This window comes from Alligator mississippiensis, chromosome 2 (genome assembly GCF_030867095.1).
Source record: "Alligator mississippiensis isolate rAllMis1 chromosome 2, rAllMis1, whole genome shotgun sequence".
Classification (NCBI taxonomy): Eukaryota; Metazoa; Chordata; order Crocodylia; family Alligatoridae; genus Alligator; species Alligator mississippiensis.
In genome coordinates this window covers 124,160,725-124,185,134 of record NC_081825.1, presented here as the reverse complement: position 1 = coordinate 124,185,134, position 24,410 = coordinate 124,160,725, and the positions used below count along the sequence as shown (strand labels likewise).

Sequence of the window (24,410 nt, the reverse complement as noted above, 5' to 3'; positions counted from 1 at the left end):
CAACTGTTGAATGGACTCTTTTATCATTCATGTGACTATAAGTCTGTTGTGACTTTTTGATCCTTTCACAAAATCTTGCACAGCAGCACAAAGCATTATTTCCTACATCATGACCATTATTAGCCATGCCATTCAGAACAGGCCATTTTTACCTCAGTCTAACCCTATCTGAAAAATCTGTTGCCTCTTTGCTGCATGTTTACAAATCAGCACAGTCAAGCACTAAAGTTAATTATACAATACCTACATGGTTCAGGTACATTTTGAAATACTTCTCTACCAGCCAGACTTTCTCTTGCTGTGAGGAGAGGAAAAAATATAGAGACTTAGCTTTCTGACTGTGCAATTAACCTTTGAAAACGAGTTCTTGTGCTATGCTAATTAGCAAGCACTCACCCATCTGGGTTGTCTTAACTATTTCAGATTACCAGCTCAGAAAGATATGGGGAGTCTATGTTTTATCTCAAGGTTTGGGATCATGTCTTGTAAGTGGGTGGAAGGAATTTGGTCTGTAGGCTAAATGAGTATTCTCTCCCAAGTAGCTGGTAAATTCTAGTATATTATCTTTTGTAGTTTTTTGAGAGAGATGAAGTCCACTGAGGATTGAAGTAAGATATATAAAAACTTAGTTATTTCTTAAAATGAAAATTTATATATGAACTAAGGTCACCAGCCTTAATGGTGGCAGTTTTATACCTTCAACCACCTAATTTGCTGTCCTGCAGTATAACTTAATGGCTTCATGGCAGTGATGTCTATATCTGAACAAATGGTAAAGTTCAGGGATCACTACTTGACCTTTATAAGCTAAGACTCTTAAAGGATATTTTCAGTATATCCCCTCTTCCAACAAAGTTTCACTATTTAACCAGGCTACTTGAAACATTCTCATTTATAGTTACCATGTAAAAATTAAAATTTACTTCTTAGAGACTTTCATTTTCTTGTTGCTAGCCAGGAAGTCACAATTTAGTATCAGGAGAAATTTATTTTCAACTGAAATAAAGAGGTAATAAACAATGGACTTGGAGAGTAAAGGGTACACTGGTGGGAGGGTGGTAAATAGGATCCAGAGTTAAGATTAGGCTATTGTTTGTCAAGAAAGGCAGTCTGTTCAGTAGAAACCAAAGATCAAAGGTAAAAGGAACATTAGTGTAACTCAGTTTTGAAGGGTTAAATGCATAGATTATATACTTACATCTGAAATTCATGAACTCAGTCCGGCAATATTATAAAGAAAGAAAAGATGAGACTATTTCAACATATATTTTCTATTTTACCTCAGTAAAGGTAGCTTTGGTTTAACCTAATTCGCATTTATTATCTTGATAGTGGGTATATGCAACTGAATCTCCTGCTAGAAATGGAGGAGATTCCCTTCCTTGTTTCTCAGGAATGTATTTAGATAGTTTTATACTTCTCTCACATAGGAGAAACTCAGCAGTAACACTTCAGAAGTCCATGGCTTTGGAGGAATAAATCTATGGAAAATTGAAAATTGTTTATTGAATGGGTTAATGGTTTTCTAATACAGATAAAACAGAGTTTCATTCAATATGTTTTGGGACATTTTTAGCATAAAACCAGAGCTTGATTAATAAAGGTGGCATTACTCTGTGCCATGGACACTACATTACGTGGCACATGTCCTCTGAATATTAAAGATAGGATTGAGTAATAAAGCTGAGATCCCAATCCAGATCTTAATTTCTTCCACATTTCTATGTATACTACACAAAGAATTGCAAAACAAAGTTCTGGTTTATTCCAGTCCCAAGTATATATGGAGTAGATAAAAGGTGACTTTGCTTTTCCAAATAAGGCTGTTTATGATATTTTGAAAGCTACATATTACAGAACAACCTTTACTTGCTTACTCTGTGCGATTACACAGTACTCTGCAGAAAGATGTGCTATAACTACAATGTCTTTATATTGTAGGATTTATTCCTTTCTTCATGAGAAAACCTGAATCTCATTTGCATCAATGTGAGTTATTCATTTATGGAAGAGAGACAGATTAACATTTGGGTGATTTTTTTTTTGGCCTTTGTAAACAAAGTGAACCAAAACATTTAAATGAAAACAAAACAAAACAAAACAAAACATATGTATATACCTGTCCCACAGCTCCAGATTTTTATAAGAAGTCATCCTTCCATGTATTCAGTTTTTCCTCTTGTATTTAAAATTGAACTCAGTGCAGGAAGTTAAATTTTCCATCTAGGACTATGATCAACAGATGTTGATTTACAACACAGTACAGCATATTCTAGAGAAGGTGTGTGCAATTATTTCAGTTGGCAGGCCACTTAACTTGGTGAGCTGTTGAGGGCCAAACACAAAATCTTTCAGAAAGTATCATTTTAACAAATGATATTTAAAAAATAAATCACATATAATAAGTCAACTATAACATTTTAATTTTATTTCAAAAATAATTTTTACCCCCAATTTTTTTTTTAGTAATGTATATAAAGGTGATTACATAACTCAAAATAAAGTCTTACTCTTGTATATTGTGTGGGGGGGGGCGGGGGCAGGTGTGTGCATGTAGGGGATGGGTATGCATGTGTGTGTGGCGGGGTGTAGCGAGTGTGAGGGTGTAAGGGGGTTGATTGTCAGGGTGTGTGGGGAAGTGGGTGTGTACATGTGTGTGTGGGGCTGCCCGTGTGTTAGTCCCAGGAGTCAGCCGACAAAGGGGGAAGGGGGGAAGAGGCAGAGGTACATGCAGCTTGCCTGCCTGCAGTGGCTCCTCCTTCTTCTGCCCCTTTTGTGATGCTCCAGCTGCCTTCCACCCACTCAGCTGCCCACAGGTGGCTGCTCATTGTGCTGGGTGGGTGGAGTAGGTGGAAGGCAGCTGGGAGCTGGAGTTGGGACCCTGCCTAGCTGGGCACATGTCCGCATGACCATTGCCCTTCCCTGTACTACCTACTGCCCAGAGCAATACACCAGGAGCAGGAGGAGGAGAAGCCACTGTTAGCGGGGGAAGCGAAGCAGTACTTGGGTGGATGCAGCAGCAGATGGAGCAGTTCCACTGGGAAGCAGTGCATGCTGGCCAGGGCTGGGGCCGGGGCTGAGACCGGGACCAGGGTGGTGCCATTACTGGGCACAGCACGGGTGCAGGTGGGAGCATGATGTGGGCTCCCCCAGGTGGGAGTGGGCAGGACTTGGCCCCATACAGAGTGTTGTAGGGGCAGCTGCAGGGTGGACACAATCAATTGGTGCATTGGATATGGCCCATGGGCCGTATTTTACCCATCCCTGGTCTTGAGTAAGATAATAATGCACAGAAAGTTAAATGAGTGGAAATGTAATTAGTTTCTGAATTATTAGACTAAAAGTGTAACCGTGAACCTAGATGAGTTTAAATAAAAATGGCAATCTCAACAATGTTGATTTGAAATACTGCATTCTCCCAAACAAGCCTTGAAGAAAAGGCATCTGTACACCTGGAAGAGATTTAATTTTAGGCCAAGACCTAAAACTCTATTGTCAAGCTTCATCTGTGTTTTCACACGTCTTAAAGCCTTAAAGGCATTCTATTAGTGAAACAATATAAGGAATAAGAGAGAATAGGACCAAATGGAGGACAGGAATCTCTGAGGAACAGCAAATGCTGGATAATTATTTGAAAAGCCTCTGAGGATCAGATTTACAAAGGTGTTTGGGCACCAAATAATCCAGGTTGCTACATGTTTATGAGGATTATAAAAGTGTTTAGTTATTTGACTCTCCTTGAGTTCAGTTTCTTATCACTGGAAGTCATAGCAATCTAGACTCCTAATTCACTTTTGAAAACAGGACATAAACTTCTGAGTCATTTATGTGCTTTTGGACGTTTTTACCTGCTGTACTTTTGCTGTCAAGCAGATCAGGCAGAGGCAAACACTGATATTAAGATGTCTGTAATGTAATTTCTAATTATCTTAAGGATATAAGCCCTAGCTAGGAATAGTTAAGTTATTCTGTAAGCCCTTTATTAAGTATTTTTTACTTCTATATGCTTTAACCTTTTTTCTGACAGATGTCTATAACATAAATGAATACTTATTCATATTGGGTGCCTAGAGATACCAAAAATTAGCCTGATTTTGAGGAAAGCAGTGAGCATGCAACTTCTGAAAATCAAGCCCCTTTAAGATGTCTCAAACTCAAAAAATCATTAGGCATTTTGAAAATCTTATGATACCTAAAGCAGATTGTGTATAGGAGCCAATTTTACAAGAAGAGCTGAGCATTCCTGGCTTCTATTGAATTCAACTGAAAGTAGATGTCTAATACTTTTGAAAGTCAGCCCTGTAATGTGTATTATACACTGTCACTTGCACGTAGGCAGCAACACTGCCAAAATTAATGTTCTTTGCTCAACAGCTGGAGGACAAAGAGTAAGGCAGTTGATTTGGTCTACCACACTTAAAATTCCCATGCAGCAGGAAGCTGTAAATCCCAAAGCGTCAGGGGCTGCAATGTTGAGGACAAGTGAAGGCACAGGATAAATGCAGAGGACAAGAGAAGCTGAGTCAGTGCATATCCTGAAATATAAGGAAGAGGCCAGTCACAGAGCAATATTTTGGTTCAGCCCTTAGAGTTTATAAGGTACTAAAAAGACTCTTGTACATAATTTACCAGCAGAAATGTTTATTCTGTAGAAGTGAGAAGAAACAATAATAAGGTGTATACACATCAATTATTGAAAACAGTTTTAGCAATACAGTTTTGTCCCTCTCCCCCAACAAACAAAAATACTCTGAATGATCAAAGTTGATTTTTCTTTTTTTCCTCAAACACCAAATATATACCCAGCACTACACTAGATAGGCTCTAGTCAGATAGGGGGAAAAATGGGGAGGAGGAACCCTGTCCGCAAGGCAGATAATCCTTTCCCCATGTCTCAGATCTAAGAATAAGTTTATCTTTTTCAAATACTTCCAAATGATGCTGTTTATGTCTTATAAAAGTTATCTTGTTGGTAGAACATTTAACATATAAGAGTTTGTGTTGTTCTCAAGTCCATATTTATTTTTGCTAGATACACTACTGATGGGGGATCAAATCCATAGAGAGGTCCACACCTTAGCAGTTGCATTAAAGGGATGCACTGGAAGGAAAACAAAAGAATAAAGAAAAGATAAGTATTTTTTCCCTTAATGGGGGAATTTCCTATACTGAGAATATACTCTTTCAAAGTAGTCCTTCAAATAATATTTGTCTTTGGTTTTATATTGATTTGTATATACATTTGCTAATAAAATGATAGGAACAATCTATTTTAAGATTTTAGTATGAGCCAGTTGCGAGGAGGGATATATTCAGGAACACGTACAGAATTTCAGTTCCTTGAGAAACTCTCAGTGATGGAGACCCTGGAATGGCTGAAGAAGGGATGACACTACCTCTAAGCCCTGGTAGATGTGCCTTCATTTGAGGGCTAAATCACATTCACTGGATGTTGTAGCATCATGTACTGAAACTACTAGTGTATCCTCTGTGATAATCTGTGAACAAAGGTTGGTTTTCAATCTATTGGGCTAACAGTTTTTAGAAGCATTACATTCACTCACAATTTAATACAAATAAGAAAAAGAGGCAGGGGATACAATTTGATACCACAAAGTGGTCTTTGTTTCTGAATTCAGATCATGTCCCTAATGCCTCATTATCACATTACAAAGTCTGGATCATCACTGTTTTCATTATGCAACTTTTTCCTTCCCCCAAGAATTTATAATTCTACCATTTTAATTTGTTCTGGGGAAACTTGGCAGACTGACTCTGTATCTGAAAGAAAATTTGTTTTATTAAAAAGGAGTCTAAAAGCAGTTAATCTGCAAAATTTATTTTAGACCTTGAGAGGTCAATACACAATTTAGAAGATTTCAGATGCTATTCTGATTGCCTCTAGCTAAATGACAACCTCAGTTATATAAACTCAATTTTATAAGCACTGAGACGCCAATCCTGTAAACAGATCTAGTACAGACTCTGGCATCTGTGTCTATCCAGGTCTTTTAAAGTCAGAGCTGCACAGGATAAGAGTGTGGAAGGAGGTATATTCAGGAGGAGTGAAGGTGGAATAATCAAGCAAACTGTTCTGTATAGGGAGATTTCATCCACATTTAACTTGGGAAGGACTACATAGGGATAGACATCAACACATACAGATTAAATTGAAGGACCGAGTCAACTGAGACGGAGAATGCATAAATGTAACACAGTAATAGAAACCAATGTGGTGGTGGAGTTCAAACAGTGAAAGCTGAATCACATGGGTGTAGTTTACTAAACACAAGCAGTTAGGGTCCATTCCAGTGCTCACCTAAGCTAATAGAAAGACTTTCATTGACTTGAAAGGGCACTGGATCAAGTCTTTTGTGAGCCCAAACTAATTCAAGTCTATAAATAAATATTTCCAAGAGCAGACCAGAACCTAGTAGATATTAAGACACTGAACTGAAGCAGGGGAAAACATGTATATCCAGTCCTACAATCTCCCCAGAAGTAGAACTACTATTGATTTCCCTGTGAGTTCTTCACATGGAAGAAATGCAAAACTGGGCCCTGAAACTAAAAAGAAAGGCTGTTTCTCTTTTCAAAATTGGTTTACTATTCATTTTGGTTGTATATGTTTAACTGGTGGTTTATATTTTCAACAGTTACTTAGTCATTGATATCAAACCATAATTGCATGAATTGCTAACAGAAAAATAATCAAGAATACTTACAGCTAGTGCACAAAGACACTTCTAAAATAATGCCTTTGTGAAGAATGACTGCATTGATAGCTCTTGTTACAGATGGAAAGAATAAGATCTTACGCTGTTATTTTATCTTCATGTGTCACATAATAAAGCCACATCAAATGCTGGCGTATCAGTGAGAACATGAGAAATCCTGGTAGTGTGACACCTGTCTAAAAATGTAAGAATGACAATACAGGGCAAAGCTAGAGAAATAACATGATTTCTCTGTTCTGCAATGTCTTTCAAGAATGTAATGCTATTGCCTAATTGAGATTGAAATTTGCATTTTTTCTAAGTGAGACGCTGGTCCTCTTTTTTTCTCCTTCAAAGGGAGTGCAGCAAATTTCAAGGCACACATTTCATTCCCATGAAAGCCCTTTAAAATGTTAACTCCTCCCCAACCCCAAAGTATTTGAAATTTCTGTAGCTTTTCACTTTAAAATTATGAATTTATTTTAATTACTGATGACTTGCTGAAGATAAAATTCAATGCTTAAACATGTATTAGTGGATACCAGGTATCTCTCTTCTTGACAAAGCTCTCTAACAAGGCTATTAATTAAAAGGTGGGCACTTCTACATTTAGAGAAAAGCCTGACAGTGTTAGCTGGCTAAGAGCACATCTAATAGATCCTCCTTCAGGGGACATAGATACAGCAGGCTGCAGGTTGCAACTAGGTTTAGGTGGGAGAGAGATGCTCAGCTGCTTGTTTTGGGCAGTTTTGGATACATACAGAAGTAGAACTGTGGGATCCTCTGGAATATTCAAATAAAAAAGGTACACAGTAACTTAAGGTACTTCTAGGGATAGGCAAATGCTAAGCAGAGTTTTTTACATTGCAATTTGGGTCTCATATTGAAGACTGTAGGTGCCTAACTAATTTTAAAGTTCCCAAGTCCTTTGGATCAGGTCTTCAAAGCCAGATAATGGAAACAGGAAAATAAAATGTGGCACTGTTTCATCTTGCATTGTATAAAGTGGTAGGAATAATTCCTTTGCATCCTTAGAAAAATCATAGAGCAGATCCTCAAGAAATTCATTTCTAAACACTTGGGGTATAAGGTAATTAGGAATAGTCAGCATGGATTCACCAAGGGCAAGTCATGCCTGACCAACCTGATTGCTTTTCATGATGAGATGACTGTCTCTGTGGATGTGGGAAGAGCCATGAACATGATATAGCTTGACTTTAGCAAGGCTTTTGATATGGTCTCCCACAACATTCTTGCAAGCAAACTAAGGGTATGTGGGTTGGATGAGTGGACTGTAAGGTAAATAGAAAACTGCCTGGACTATTGGGCTCAGAGGGCAGTAATCAATGGCTTGATGTCTAGTTGTCAGTCGGTATCAAGTGGAGCACCCCAGGGATTGGGGGCTGGTTTTGTTCAAGATCTTCATCAGTGACCTGGGTGATAGGATGGAGTATACCCTCAGTAAGTTTGCAGATGACACCAAGCTGGGGGAATAGTAGATATGCTGGAGGGTAGGGCTAGGATTCAGAGAGACCTAGATAAATGGGAGGATTGGACCAAAAGAAATCTCATGAGGTTCAATAAGGAGAAGTGCAAAGTCCTGAACTTAGGACGGAACAATCCCACGCAGGCTAGCAGCTGACTGGCTGGGCAGCAGCTCTGCAGAAAAGGGCCTGGGTGTTACAGTGGACAGTAAGCTGAATATAAGCCAACAGTGTGCCCTCATTGCCCAGAAGGCTAACAGTATACTGGGTCACATTAGTAGGAGCATTGCCAGCGCATCAGAGCAATGCTCCATGCTGGAAATCCAGCGCATCGGAAATAAACTCAATTAACTGAGTCTGCTGGAGCATGGAAATTGACTTGCTCTAGCAGCCTTCCCTGTCACATGCATCAGTGTCCCCATGCATCCCCGCATTGAAAAAATGGTGGTGGGTGCTTTGAAATAAAACATGCTCAAAGTGCCCTACCACCATTTTTTCAGCGTGGGGGATGCTGAGACATATGGCGCATGGGTGCTTTTAATTAGCTCAGCTCACTAATTAAAGCACCTGGCACCATATCCCAGAGCACATGTAAAAATGCCCTGGAGTACCATGTCCAGTTTTGAACAAATTGGAGAAAATCCAGCCTAGGGCAGCAAAAATGGTAAGAGGGCTGGGGAACATGACTTCTGAGAAGAAGCTGAGGGAACTTGGCTTATTTAGCCTGGAGAAGAAAAGACTGGGGCTGAAGGGAGGAGGGACTAATAGCAGCTTTCAACAACCTGAACAGTGGTTCCAAGGAGGATGGAGCTAGACTGTTCTTAGTGGTGGCAGATGAGAGAGTAAGGAGCAATGGTCTCAAGTTGCAGCAAGGGATAGTTTAGGTTAGATCTTAGGAAAACCTTTCTCACTAGGAGTGTAGCAAAGCACTAGAGCAAGTTACCCAGAGAGGTTGTGGACCCTCCATCCTTGGAGGTTTTTAAGACCTAGCTAGACAAAGTCTTGGTTGGGATGATCTAGTTGAGGCTGGTCCTACTTTGAGCAGGGGGTTGGATTAGATGACCTCCAACCCTTATTTTCTATGCTTCTGTGATTTGTTTGCTTGCCAAATCATGTCTGTAAGCATGGGTTTTCTTTGCATAGCTTAAATATCCAGCTGAGTTACTGCCCAGCCTTGAAAACCTGACCTTACTATACCAAGGAATACAACAGTGTTCACTATCATATCTACAGTAATCTATACTTTGTATAATCCAAAAGGCATGTACAATAAGTGGGCATATAAAACTAGGTGTGTGTCTATCCAAATACACTGTATGTCAATGTGTAAGTAAAAAACTATAAATTAAATATTTGATATATTATGGATAGTATTCCTTCTTGTTTTATAGTGACTGGTTTAAAAATTGTACAGGAAGGAGATCCTTCATTAAATACTATAAACTTGTAAATAATTTCTATGGAACCCAGATGCATTTGTACTGACATTTCTTTGAAATTCTGTAGGCCTTTACTAGAAGAACTATTACCCAATTTCTCTATTTTAAAGGCTTCAGAGTAACAATATTTGGTCTCAAGACCAACAACTAAATTTTCAGAATTAAGCCATTGTCAGTGTGCAGATAACTAGGCTAATGGCCTGCTTAGATTTTTTGACCTTTTTGATGTTGGTTTTATGAGCACCAATGACATTATGACAAACTATTTAATAAGATTTCACATCCCAAGTCTTTGTTACAGGCACTGTGGGAGCTAGACAAGCATGATGAAGAACCTTATCAAGGGTGGCAAAGTAGCTGAGTAAAAGTGGCAGTTCAGCAGAGTGCACAAAGTTTTCAATCAGTCAACTTTGTTGACGTTCACTACTAAATCCACCAAGAGGAAAGTCATGTTTCTGCATTTAACCTCAGGGACCCACATTGGTCCAATGGACCAGGGTACATCTTTTTCGGGAAGAAAAAGGTTATAAAGGAAAGCCAATAGACTATGAACCAAATCTGTCAAAAATTGCATAGAGTTGTGCCAGCAAAGAATTTAACCCAGCCTGGGCTGAACAACTTGTGTTCAAGCAGCGAAGACAACTATTCAATTTTACTAAATAATCTATAATTTTTAGTTATTATTAGGGCATCTTAGTGCAAAGTATGGAATGTACCCTGTAAAATTATGTGTATCCTGATTTCTTACCCCGCAAACTGAACAAACAAAGAACAAATAGAAAAGAAAACTAATGACAAACCTCACAATCCACTGAGAGATGTTTCCGTCCTTTGCTTGTGTCCTGACAGACTGTAATTTGTCATATATGGTGAAGACTATCAATCATACATACAGTTTGTGGATCTTTCTGGTAAACAGAGGGACTAAACTATGTAAGAGTCCCAGTCTGGATAAAGAATAATGCCACGTAGCTCCATATTGTTTCCTGGAAGCTGACAAAGGGATTGATGAGAATAACTGCCAGCACGTGCATATATAACAGTTTTCTTTTTTTTTTCTTTTTATTCTTTGTGGGTTTTTTGTTTTTGTTTTTTTTGAGAAAGAGTTATTTATGAAGCTCTCCAGTGATGATCACATGTAAGTCGGGGAAAGCAAAGGGGTTTATGCTGAAGGTAAGTGTCATTAAAGACTTTGGTCCCCTGAACTTCAGTGCTATCTCACTTTCTGTAGTTCCTGTCTGAGCCATGATGGCAGAGGTTGTCCCAGTCTATGCAGTAGTTTGGACAATTCCACATTGTGATCTCTGTAGTAGCTTGAAAGAAAAGCTCGAGACTGAGGAGGAGGAGAAAGTAATAGTCAAAGAGAGTTTGCCTCAGAAAATGACATGCCGGTACAAAACTAACAAGGAAAAATCCTACCTCACTGACATGCCTCTTCCTTTCTGTCCTTCCCCATTCAAAAATAACTTAACAGGCTTATTAAAATTCTTAAGGCACATGCATCAGCATTTTTAGCACTCAGCGTTAATTAATTTAGCGTTAGTAGAATCTATCTAAACAAATGTTTTATATTCTTTAAAACTTTTCAATAGAATCTGGATCCTTTGAAAGTGTCTTTCAAAGTATCCTTACTACCCTGTAAAGATGAGGGTTTGCAAACTACCTGGGGATATATAGAGCCACAGCAAACAGCTATGTAGGTTTGCTGATGAGCTCCAAGTGATCAGAGAAGCAGTATCCTTTGAAGTAAAAGTTACGGCAAACACTTGAGCAGACTGTCTATAATTTGGCAGCCCTCTAGGCATGTCTACATAAGAGTTTTACTGCACAATTGACTAATTAGCTGCCCAGTAAACATCTCCCCATCTACACATGCACCCATATTAAGCTGAAGTAAATTAATTTACTCTACAGCAGGATAAGTACAAGTACTATTCTGCTGCAGAGTAAAAACATTCTGTAGGAGTGCACTGTCCAGCTGGCTGGGGTACCAGGGTGCTTCAGTGTGAGGTCTGTCTCCTGGCTAGCCCCCAAACTGAAGCTCCCTTGTGTCCTAGCCTGCCCTTCTGCAGCTTGTTGAGCCAGAGAGGAGCAGCCTTGAGCTTGTAGTGTGACCCCTGTACCCCTCTACCAGCTGGGGCTTCTCTGACTCGACTCCACATGCTGCGCTTGAATAAACTGCAGAGCTTATTGCTCTGGAGTGTATTGCTCCTGGGCGTGCATTCAAACGGTGTGCCCAGGAGCAATTCACTCTAGAGCAATAGGCTCCACAGTTTATTCACGTGCTGTAATTGCATCTGTAGACATGCCCTCTGTGAACTAAGTTGGTTGTAAACCACCTAGATACAAATGATCCAGATTCTACTGTTTTGCACTATTGCAGGAGCGGGGATTAAAATCTGTAAAACTGCTCCTAATTTTTGTTCCCTAGTCCTAATTTTCCATTAGGTATGCACAAATACTGACTAATATCTATAGAAAGACTGTACCTCTTGATCCATTGGTGGGTATTTTCGGCCTTTGCTCTTTCCCAGGCATTTTGTCTTCCCTCCTTCTAGTAGCTGACACCAAAAGCCTTTCTGAGGGTCAAACCTACAAGGAATTGTATATCACCAAGTTTTAATTATGGGAGAAATGTGAACTATTTAATAGACAATATTAGCCAAAATTTGCCATGTTGGGATTTGGGATGTTTTAGTTATTGTACTGAAGGTTGAAGCTTAGTAGGAAACAGTTTTGCTGTTGAGTAAAATTTTCAGGACTTTATTTTCTGTTTTCCATTCCATATTGGGATGGACCCAAGATGTTTGGAAGTTTATAATTGAGACACCCTTATCCAGCATCCAAATAATTTAGTGGGAAGAATCATGAGCTGAGATGTAACAGATAAGTGTTCAAGCTCTGTTCTTCCTGGTGCAGATTAAGGACTTGAAACTCCACCTTCAGTAGCATAATTGGGGGGAGGGAGAATAAGTATTCACTGATTTAGGCTAAGTACAACCAGTCAAAGCCCAAGACTATATCAATTCAATTTTCATAGGTTAGTCCACACTTCACAGAGTAAATCAATAAACAAGTGAACAGACATTCACTTCTGATTCTGGAAATTCAGCCACATGCCTGAAGTGGCCCAGTCCAGAAGCTGAGGGGCAGTAGAGCATGCCTTCTTGCTCAGCCGGAGCAGACAATTTGGGCCACGTGTAGCCAGCCTGCCCTGCGGGGGAGGTGTAAAGCATCCTGAGATGCTGGGGGACTGTGAGATAACTTGAATCTGGAGTGGATCTAGGACAGAAGTTCAATAAACTAATTTAATTTAAATCAGTTAAGTCTGATAATACTACATCCATCCAAGTTTATCTTAAACTGGCTCCAGCCATTTTGAAAGCAGTTTATGTGCGCAGAATGAAGCAACAATTTTTCTTGATCTGGCCACAGAAAGTGGTCTGTAGCCATGACCAAACACAAATGCATGGCTGCAGACAGCTTCAAAAATGGCTGATTGGGTGAAAATTTGAACCCTCTTTGTATGAGGGTGCAGAAGAAGATGTTTCAAAACAGATAATTTCCTGTAACTTCTGTCTGCACTGCCTGCCAGTCTGTCACTGTTTTCAGAAAGGGGGGGGGGAGGAATGGGGAGGAGTTCAATTTGGAGGCTTTTCAACCCCTGCTGAAGGGTAGAACAGATGTACTGGAGCACCCCCTAAGATGAGGAGACTCCAATACATACACCACACCCTCCAGCACTGGCTGGGTAATCCCTCGAATGAGCTCCCTCTGTTTCCTTTCCCCACCTCTCATTCTGAAAAAGGGACAGGCTGGGAGAGAGGAGGGGGTTGTTGCTAAGGGAAACTGGCTGCAGGCTGGCAGCCAGAAGCTAGATTCCCCTCCCCCCTGGAACCAGAGGTGACACATAGGGGGTGCACAGGCACCTCCTGAGAACACCGGTGTACCCCCTGTCAGGCTTCACTCCCTGTTTAGGCAGTGGGCAGGGGTGCAGTTCGGAGCACCAGTGCCCCCCCTGCAAGTGCCAGCCAGGGAGTGGGGCCACTTCTGGAAGTGGCTGTGGGAATTCCAGAAGTGGCACGGTGCAGCCGCTTTTTGGTGAGTGCGATCGGCTGCCGGGGTACCCCCCCCCAGTCAGTGGGATCAGCCACTGGGAACCTCCCCCAGATTGCTGACTGGTGTTGGGGGGGGGGCGCCGGTCACCCATGCCTGGAACCAATAGTGAACTTCTGTTTGGTCTGGGAGACTGTCGTAACTCAGAATGCTTCCTGCTAAGTGTTCTCAGTTACAGTGGGGAGCTGCACTTCTCCTATGTACACTGAACTTCTTTTGTTACAGATTTGAACCAGTTTCTGATCACTTATACCAGTTTATGTGTAATTTCTGTCCCTAGCCTTGGCGGGGACATCAGCATGGTCCTATTTGCCCCAAGGAGTCTTTTCCATGGCATGGGCAACCCTGCACAGCCCAGTAATAAGGAGCTGGGCAGGTCCAGCCCCATGCCTGGTAGTGTATGTGGGGGGTAAGTGAAGTGAGTGGAATGTGCCCTCCTCCCCAGCTTTGCCATGGGAGGCACAGGCCTGCAGCAGGAGAATATCTGTGGGAGAGAGGAAGCAAACAGGGCATCAGGAACATCCCTTAGGAATCTGAACTGGCCAGACTGCTGCACCAGCATGCAGTGAGCTTCTCCCTCATGTACAAAAGAATCATGTAGTCCTAAAATCATGCTGGTACAGCAGAAGCTGTAGGAGCTGCCACTTAAGTGGAGGGAGCAGAGGCAGGTAAGATTCTGCTCCCCCTCCCCCAGAGCACCTTCCTCTTCTCCAGTGGTCAACAAAATTCCCCCTCCTCTGGCCCAGGCACCAAAATATCTCACTGAGCCACTGTCCTTCTTTATGATCCCACATGGTTTACCAGGTCATTGGCTATTCTGGGATGGGTAATCATGTCTAGCTTTGATCAGACATTGATGTCTCTTTGAAACTAGTAAAGATGAGCCAGCAGAGATTTTGGCTTAGGCAAACGGATGTTTTCCAACCAAAAAACAATTTGTTTCAAAATCTCTAACCAGCTCTAATCACAGTCTGTCAGATGTTCAGTATATGCTTGAGAATAATTTATGCAGTACAATGCATGCTTGAAAATATTTGCTGATTCTCTCTAGAATCAGCAGGAACTCCAAACACTTATTTGGATAACATTTTGCAAGGTGTGTGAATCAGGAGTAATGGGCTCATGTCCATGGAAAATTCACTGTTGATTTCATTGGAAGTTTGAACAGATGTTTCACTTGTGTTTGAGCAAGCTTCTGAAGGTAACATCCTTTTAACAATAGCATTCTTAGTTTTATGCTTATTTCTAAGGCAAATAAGCAGTGTATAGGTCTTTTGAAAGAAATGGGTGCTGTTTTGTCATTAATGAAGACCTGGTTGCTATATATTATTAGATCTAAATGATGCTTTCATTCCAAGACAGACATTATAGCATAAACACTATCTAAGCAATCCTGGTAGAAATCTGAAATCTGATTATCATGTCTAAAATTCAGAGATACAGGAATTTTAGATGAAGGCATTAAAACACAAACACACTAAGGAATGAACAACATAAAGTGTTAAGTTTTGAATTTATTGCTATGGGAGTTGCAGCATGCATAAAACATTGAAAAGGTTTGCATTTTTGCTGTTCAGCAGATGTTTGAGAAGGATGAAGTATAATTGGCTGGAACATAAAGTTAATTAGTTGCGGAATATTTTGTTGCCCTGGGTCTATTTCTATAACACCAGCACACCTGCAATTTGCTGCTGTACATATGTGAACTCATTTGGGAAGGAGGGCAAGATTTCTTCACATTTCCTTGCCCAGACTACTACCCCATGCCTAACCCTTATAGTCTAAATTGTCCCGGTAGTTTTATCATTGAAAACTAAATAAATCATTGATTAAATATATTGATGGTGGATTCATTTCTATTTTGGACTTTTCAATCTGCTCACTGCACAGTGAAGTACTTTGGCTAGCACTCACTAATTTCCCAGGAGAAGCAGCAATATAGTGTGCTGTGCAAAAGGAAAGCTGTAGAACTATGCCCCCAAACAACATCTCTGTCTCAGAATGAGTATATTTAACATTATTGAGGGAAAGTGCAAATTTGGAAAGAAGGGGAAGGTAATTCAGACTGATTGAACTCAACCCATTCTGCCTAGGTAATACAAAGATCTTGGGAATATATATAACCACACATCTAGTGCACAGCATGTCATGTAATACTGTAACTGGGTGCAATAGATACAGTAAAAGATAGTCATAGAGAAGTAACGCTGGAAGGGACCTCCTGAGGTCATCTAGTCCAGTGGTTTTCTTAAATTGTCTCACTCTGCCACTAAATAGATTGCCTATTTTAATGCACTTTTGTCTTATAACAGCTCCTGATAACACCTATTCTCTACTAGTTAACAGCTCTCCTCCATCCTTCCAAGCAGACTGTTGGCATTTACATAGAGTCTTCTCTCTGCTCAGCCTGTCTGCATCTTTCTTATCCCTGAGGAAGAGCACATGATGCCCGAAAGCATGTCCAAGAGCTCTCTCAGTAAAAAAAAACAGTATGCAAAGATCCTTGCTTCTAGTATATTTCCTGGACCAGTACTGCTACAACACCCTGACCCTTCCTGCTTTTTATGATTCAGTCTCTAAGTTTTAGATGACAGCATGTTATAGCTTTTTTTGACAAAGTAACTACATGGGTGGATGAAGAGAATGCTGTGGATATAGTGTATCCGGACTTGAACAAGGCTTTTGAAAAGGTCCCGCATGACCTTCTCAAATTGGAGAAATGCAGGCTAGACAAAATGACCATTAGATGGATAGAGAACTGGTTTAATAGCTACAAGCAAAGGTAATTATATAAATAGATCCACATCAGAATGGCAGGAGGTTTTGAGTGAAGTTCCACAGAGTCTGCCCTGGGTCCAGTGTTATTCGATATGTTGACTAATTATTTGTATAATTTGCCCAAAGTTATATAGCCTGTGGAAGAGCAGAGAATTGATCCCTGGTCTCCCAAGTTCAAACAGAGTGCCACAATTATATTATTTCTCCTTTGCAGCCTCACCCACAAGAAAAGTTTTAGATGAGGAAATTTTTGCAAGTCTGCATGGTTTGCTCCCTTTTTCAAAAGCTTACTAGCCCATTCCTTCATTTTGAAAACTCAGGTTGCATGGTTCTTGTAGTTTTTCCGAATGAGAGCACACTTTGACAGGAAACTTGGAAGCAGCAGTTCTTGGATACTGTCTGCTCCCATCAGGATTCGATTAGATTAAATCTGAATTGGTTCTCTCCATCTGGCAGTCTCTGCCTGGCTGTTCCTTCTGAAACAAAAAAGTCAGCATCTCAGCACTGCCAAAGCCACCATGTTTCTTCAGCTAAGCTAGGCCTTTTATTATCTGGGTGGACCTCTCTTTTCCACATGAGAACTCTGACTTCCCCTCTTCTCTATGCCTCCACAGTAAGAAGAGTGCAAAAAGCAGTATATACAAGGAATTACCAGCTCAAGCTTCTGAAAAGAATAATGAGCTACAATGTATTAAATATCCTTCCTTAACTGGCCTTATTTCACTGAGGCTGTATACCAATAAGAACAGAATAGGGCCATCATATGCCCATAGTAGATAGACAAGTGCTTTTTAATCTTTTTAGATTCAAGGCTCTCCTTGTTAGATACAAGACCTTTCTAGGAAAATGCCAGTTGCTAACATATGGAAAAACAATAGAGCAATTCTTCCAATTCTTCCCTAACCAAGCGCTCAGAAAGACCTCAAGAGGTCAAAAGGCTTTTGATGCCATGTATTCCTATTTGAAATCTTGGGGTTTATCTTGTGAATCAGGTTGTGTGTTTACACATCTAACTGTGTTAATATTATTAGGCACTCTTAAAAGGGTCTCACAGCACCCCGGGGTTAAGTACACACAGTCAAAAAGACTGAGGCTGAATCGATTCAATCTTCAAAGGTTAGCCTAATCTTCATAGATAGGACCAATAAACAAGTGAACAGGCACCTGCTTCTGATTCTGGAAATGCAACCACATGCCTGCAGTGGCCCAGGCCACAAGTTGGTGGATGCTAGAGGATGCATGCCTCCCAGCTCAGCTGGAGCATACAGCTTGGGCCAAAGCTAGCTCACCTGCCCTGTGATGGGTGGGGGGCGGGGTGCTATGGGGAAGGTACAAAGCATCCTGGGGTGTTGGGGGACTGTGAGTTAACTTTAATCTAGAGAGGATTTGGGACAGAAGTTCAATAAACCAATTTAACGTAAATCAGTTAAGTCTGATACTACATCCATTCAGGTTTATCGTAGTTTTCCCATCAAAAGCAAACAAAACAACAACAACACAAACAAAACCTTTACAAATGAATCCTCAAAGCTGGATTCAGACCCTTCCTTTGCTATAGACTGGTTTTGGCCATTTTGAAAGTGGTTTGTGTGTGCTGAACTTCTGTTGTGTTACAGATTTGAATCTGTTTCCAATTACTTATACTGGTTTATATGTAATTTCTGTCCCTAGCCAAGGGGGCTGTGGCGCCCTGGCTGAGCACCACTGAGACAGATGTACTGCTAAATAATTCCTTAGATCCATTTTAATTAAGTTCCAGTTAGAACCTAGAGAGTGATGGTCCTTAAAAATGTGTGTGACAGAGTAAGGGTGCTTGATTAAATTATTTCTTTTCTCTGTAAGGTTGCAGTTGAGCCATATTTACACATGAAAATCAATATTTGTCCAGGCAACATAGGTAACTGTTGCTGGTATTTTCATGCAATAACTGGCAACTATGGATGCCAGATTTATATGATGTGTATAACAAATTACTTTTTTTGCACCTTGAAATGTGAACTTTTATAGGAGCAGAAACTGTGCATATATATTAATCTTTTCTATCATCCTGCTCTGCTTTGTAAATTTGGCTCAAAATGTGATTACTTTTGTGAGTTTAACCAAGGCTCTTAGCTAAAGTTTTCTTTAGATAAATTCTGAATCTGATGAATTTTAATTCCTCAGCTATAGTTCATGATGATGGGATGAAAAGCTCTCCCTGAAAATACTGAAATTAACCCCATGAAAAACAAGAACATTTCATTTGCCTTTTGAAAGTAGTTTTCATCTGAGAAACAGAATATTTTACAAATAACTAACAACGTTAGTTAATTTTATTTTTATCAATGCATTAGGCTAATAAGGGACAGTGCAAGTGAAAGCTGACAGGTTAGGATTTAATTCCATACTGGTATGGTGATTACTAAACTACTGGATGATATTTACCTCTGCGCACCACTTATGTCTCATGTACAGCCTATTTTGAAGATTTCTGTAGGACTTAGTGCTGCATTACTCTTTTTCTTACCCTCTCTGCACCATGGTATATTTCTGCTTCTCCTGAGATTTTCATGCAATTTCTCATGGTGATTAACTTGGTGCCCATTAGTGTTTGCTGGGTTTGGTTCTTAGGCTGCAATGTTACTGTTTTAAAAATGTGTGTTGGATGCCTAGAGACGGAATAGGCCTCGAAAGAGCTCATCCAATCTATTTCATTTTGACAATCCTAATATGAAGCCCCTACATTGTTTAATGCAGTTTCTTCTTCCATCCTAAATCCTTGCATACCTATACATTTTCTCCACACATTTGCATTCTCAGTGTCTCTGAACTGTGATTGTATAATTTCATAAAACTGTTTATAACCCATTTTTCCAGTTCAAATAAACGTGCTAGATGAAACTTAGCCTTGGTGTATAATGCCACTGACTTTAATTTGGTTATGTGAAGATTTTATTCATGTGTAGTAAAATATATATATATAACATAATAAAAGGCACTGAAGATGTACCATGGCAGCTTTCAAACATTTGTAGCCTACATAGGTACTCAAACTTCTTGCAAGTGCAGTATGAACCAAGGACTCACAAAAATGCATTCTAAATAATAGAACTGTTTGCCTATGAAAAATATATTAAAAATAATATGTTAATAAACCTTTTTATTAAAAAAGCAGAAATGGCTCATATCTGATTTACTTTAAGTATGTTTGTTATAGAAAAGGTTAATGAGGAACCATCACAAATGCCACATCTCATGGAAATATAGAGAGACTGCAAGGAAAAGTGAAAACTCTACTATTTGCTTCTTCCTGCACTTCCTGTGTTATCGCTCTCACATAAGGTTTGCTCCTCCCACTCTCACTTGATGCAATGGACGGAGAATTCTACACCAAATCCAGATTATATAAAGGATCCTGTAGAAGACAATGACTAACAAAGAAAATTCTGTTTTCTTGTACATAGCCTTTCCAGAGCCTGTACAGCCCTATACCTTCCTTCTGTAATAATACTGTAGGAAGGGAACTTTGCAGTGAGAAACAAAATTTCATAGATTTCATAGACATTAGGGGCTGAAAGGGACCTCATGAGATCATTGAGTCCAGCCCCTCTGCCATAGGTGAGAAGTCAGTAGGGATCAAGTGACCCCAGCAAGAAATATATCCAGCTGTTTTTTGACAGTATCACTTCTGGGGGGAGTTTGTTCCAGACCCTGGACACCTGCACAGTAAAGAACTTTTTTCTTATGTCTAGTCTAAATCAGCCTTCTTGGAGTTTATGGCCATTAGACCTTGTTATCCCTTGGGGAGCTCTGGTGAACAGCTGTTCTCCCAGGTCCTGATGCATCCCTCTTATGTAAGTTATCAGACTGTAATGTATGTGGGAACAGGAGAAGACTGGAAAAGAATGGAGACACAGATAGAGTTATGTGGACTAAGCCAGTCATTTATTTGTGTGTATACATTTTTATTATATCCTAATTAAAAGGCCTAAAGTTAACATAAACATTTGGTATTCTGTTAGGTGCATGCACTGCAAATATTACACCTGAGAGCATTTTTATCTCGGTTCCAAGTATGCCTATACCTATACCTGTGATTAAGTGAAGTTCCCCAGTGTGGAAGTATTCAGTGGACAATAATTTCTTGTTGATTTACTGCTGGAGTGGGAGGGAGGGGGGCAATTTCACTTAGTGCAGCATTAGAAGGAGTCTGATAGCAGATGGACTCTCAGCAGGGTACAATGAAAGGATATGTAAACAGTGGTGCAGAGGTTAGTAATAACTTCATCATAGTAATAGTAATAACTTCATTTCCAAGACATGCTTTGATTTCATGGCAGCTACTTATGCAAAAGTTTTAATTGAAAACCATTGAAGTCAATGAAAAGACTCAACAGAACATTCCCACTGTACTAAAGACACATAGTAAGTAATGGTAATATCCCTTTGATTGATTTTGTGTATCATGATGGAGGATGAACTTGCAACAAGATTATTGGTGGGGGCAGCAGTGCCACCAATAGTTACGATTTATCTAACATTTCCTCTGTTTTCAGCTGTTTATACTTTTTCCAAAATTGTATTATTTGGTCAAAAATTGTCAATAATGGGTGCTGACCTGAGACTGGTTGTTTTTGAAGTTCCATAAACCTTGTTCAGTTGTCTTTGAGAATGAATATACCAAAAATTATGTTATTTTGCCCATCAAAACCAAACAAAACAACATCAACAAAAACAAAAGCTTTACAAATGAATCCTCAAAGCTGGATTCAGACCCTTCCTCTGCTATAGACATCCTGGGTGATGCTGGACTAGTTAGTTAACCCATTTTTTTCAAAGGTGGTCACTATTGGTGAGTTCATCACTCTTTAGTTGCCTAACTTGAAAACTTGATTTGCAGAAATGCTGAGCAATCACAGATCCACCTAAAGTCAATGGGAACGGTGCTTTGTACATTCATACTGTTATGTAATACTATGAATTCTGACCAATCAGATTTTGGGCATATAAAATTGAATGCTCAAAGTTAGTGAAATTTTTACTTTATGTCTCAAATCCTTCCTATGTAAGATTGGGACAATAATTCTGACTGGCAAGATAAGGAAATAAAGATTGAATGAATGGGCTTAAGGTGAATAGAAAACTGGCTGGAGCATCAGGATAGTAATCAATGGCTTAGAGGATAGTAATCAATGGTCAGAGGATAGTAATCAATGGCTCAATATTTACTTGGTAGCCGGTATCAAGTGGAGTGCTGAAGGGGTCAGTTCGGGGGCCGGTTTTGTTCAATAACTTTATCAACAACCTGGAATATGGCACAGAGTACACCCTCAGCAAGTCCGCAGATGACACCAAACTGGAGGGTAGAGCTAGGATTCAGAGTGACCTAGACAAATTGGAGGATTGGGCCAAAAGAAATCTCATGAGGTTCAACAAGGACAAGTGCAAAGTCCTGCACTCAGGAAGGAACAATCGCATGTACTGTTACAGGCTGGGGGCTGATAGGCTGGGCAGCAGCTCTGCAGAAAAGGACCTGGGGGTTACAGTGGACAATAAGCTGAATATGAGTCAACAGTATCCCCTAGTTGCCAAAAAGGCTAACAGCATACTGGGCTACACAGGAGTGTTGCCAGCAGGTCAAAGTAAGTGATTATTCCCCTTTATTCAGCACTGGTGAGACCACATCTGGAATACTGTGTTCAGTTTTGCACCCCCCCACCCCCCACGAAAGGATGAGGACAAATTGGAGAGTCCAGTGGAGGGCAACAAAAATGGTGAGGGGGCTGGGGAACATGACTTATGAGGAGGGGCTGAGGGAACTGGGCTTATCTAGTCTAGAGAAGAGAAGACTGAGAGGAGATTTAATAGTGGCCTTCAACTATCTGAGTGGCGGTTTGAAAGATGATCAAGTTAGACTCTTCTCAGTGGCAGATGACAGAACAAGGAGCAATGGTTTCTAGTTGCAGCAAGGAAAGTTTAGATTAGATATTAGGAAGAATTTTCTGATGAGGATGATAGTAAACCACCAGAACAGGTTACCCAGAAAGGTTGTGTAATCTTTATCCTTGGAGGTTTTTAAGACCCAGCTAGATAAAGCCTTAGCTGCGGTGATCTAGTTGGGGATGGTCTTGCTTTGAGCCAAGGGTTGGACTAGATGACCTCCTGAGGTCTCCTTCAACCCTAATTGTCTATGATTCTATGATTCTATTATTCTATGATTCTACGTAATTGAAAACTATATCATAATGTATATTCAGAAGGTAGATACATTAAGGTTGCTTATACAACCTCAGTTATAGCAGTTCCTAACAGAAGTATGACAAATAATTTTTGCACCCTCTGTAGTGACAGCAGCCATCAGTCTTCTGACCCCTCTTAATTGGAACCCAAGCCTGGCACCCTGAACACTCATATCTAGTTATGCTATTGTTCTAATTCGGAGTGGTTCACTTCCAACGGTAATATTCTTTTCCTGTGCTTTCTTGCTTTTTGTTTATAATGAATTATCAGTTCTCAAGGGAAGAGAGTAAAGAAACTGACTCACGTTAGAGCTTCAGAGTAATTATAATGAGGTGAGACTCCCAGAAATTTCTGCACTTCATCCATCACAGTAGCTGGATCACTTCTTAGCTGCTGTCCATCAATAATTAGCAACTGTGTAAGAATCAATATATTATCAATTTAAGAACAAAATTCAGATCAATAAACTAAATTACATCATTTGCTCTCTATAGTAGAATTAGTGATGGTTGGATTTGAAGTTTTTGATGTGTCATCAATAACAGTCAAGCAACTTAACTCTGTTTAGGTTTAATTGCTTGTCATGTAGAATCATGTTGGCTCTATTTAGATTTGCATCTAGCAACTGAAGGAAACTGCTTTCTCCCAAAACAGTTTAAAAAATAAAATAAAAAGTGACCTTGCATACTTTGTTAACAGAAACAGGTATGAAGACAAGCTAAGTGGCTTTCCCTGCCACTGGGTGCTTCTACACATGCAATTAATGTGAAGAAATAAACTCCAGACCACTTTGAGTTGGAATGCACTGCTCCTTGGCACAGCATCTATCTACACAGGCGCCTGGCACAGCAATAATTTGAGCCAGGATAGAGCAGGCCCATGTTGGCAGCAGGCTCAGGGGGTTTATCTCCAGGCTCTGGGTGGTGGCGTCTGGCAGTGGAGGGGCTGGCTGGGACATGAGAATGCCATGTGACTAGGTAGCAGATAGGGGTCTGGCCCCTAGTTGCCTGGGCTGACCAGGCTCAATTTCCCCATATGGTTACTGTCTACACGAGTGTTAGATCACAGTAAATGACTCAGCCATAAGATAGTACTGTCTCCAACAGTAGTATCTTATGGTAGAGTTATTTAGTTTACTGTGCCCTAATACCAGAGCACATGTAGACAATGACACTTTATTGCGGAGTTAATTAGTCTACTTCACAGTAAAGTACACATATAGATGTATCCTCTGGTGTTAACTGTACATATGAAAGCTATAAGGACAGCGCAAAGTGTTACACTGATACTAGTTGGCTTGGATGGATGTTTTCTATATTTATTGTGAGGTCTGATTATAAATTATTAACATTTTGAGTGCATGGTATTAAGAATGAGTGCACATTGCTGAGTACACATTAGCAAGTGTAATAAGTGCACTTTCTCAGTGTATGTTATTAAGAATAAGTGCACTTTGTATCTTGTAAACTTAATCACTACAACTATGCCACATGAGCAATAGCCAGTTTTACAAGAAATATGTCAAGGTACATTAGACCTGCATGTTTAATAACAGGGTCTGTGCTGTTATTATTGTTATTATTTTTCTCTGTGTTAAAATTAACTACTGCAGAAGGGAAAGAGAAACCTTAACACATCTTAGGAAAGGGCCCAGACTT

The 24,410-nt window shown here is 40.0% G+C and overlaps 1 protein-coding gene across 1 annotated transcript in view; it reads right to left on the bottom strand.

The window, feature by feature from the left end:
- Window positions 1–4,624: 4,624 nt before the first annotated feature.
- The window catches only part of NDST4 (N-deacetylase and N-sulfotransferase 4), a 182,127-nt gene continuing 162,341 nt past the window's right edge, over window positions 4,625–24,410 (bottom strand). The window contains exons 14-17 of the mRNA XM_006269625.3: window positions 23,057–23,166; window positions 12,129–12,231; window positions 10,440–10,972; window positions 4,625–5,101 (exon numbers count right to left, since the gene is read on the bottom strand). Coding sequence (XP_006269687.1) covers window positions 10,853–10,972; window positions 12,129–12,231; window positions 23,057–23,166 — 333 coding nt within the window. The 3' untranslated portion in view covers window positions 4,625–5,101; window positions 10,440–10,852. The remainder of the gene's footprint in view (window positions 5,102–10,439; window positions 10,973–12,128; window positions 12,232–23,056; window positions 23,167–24,410) is intronic.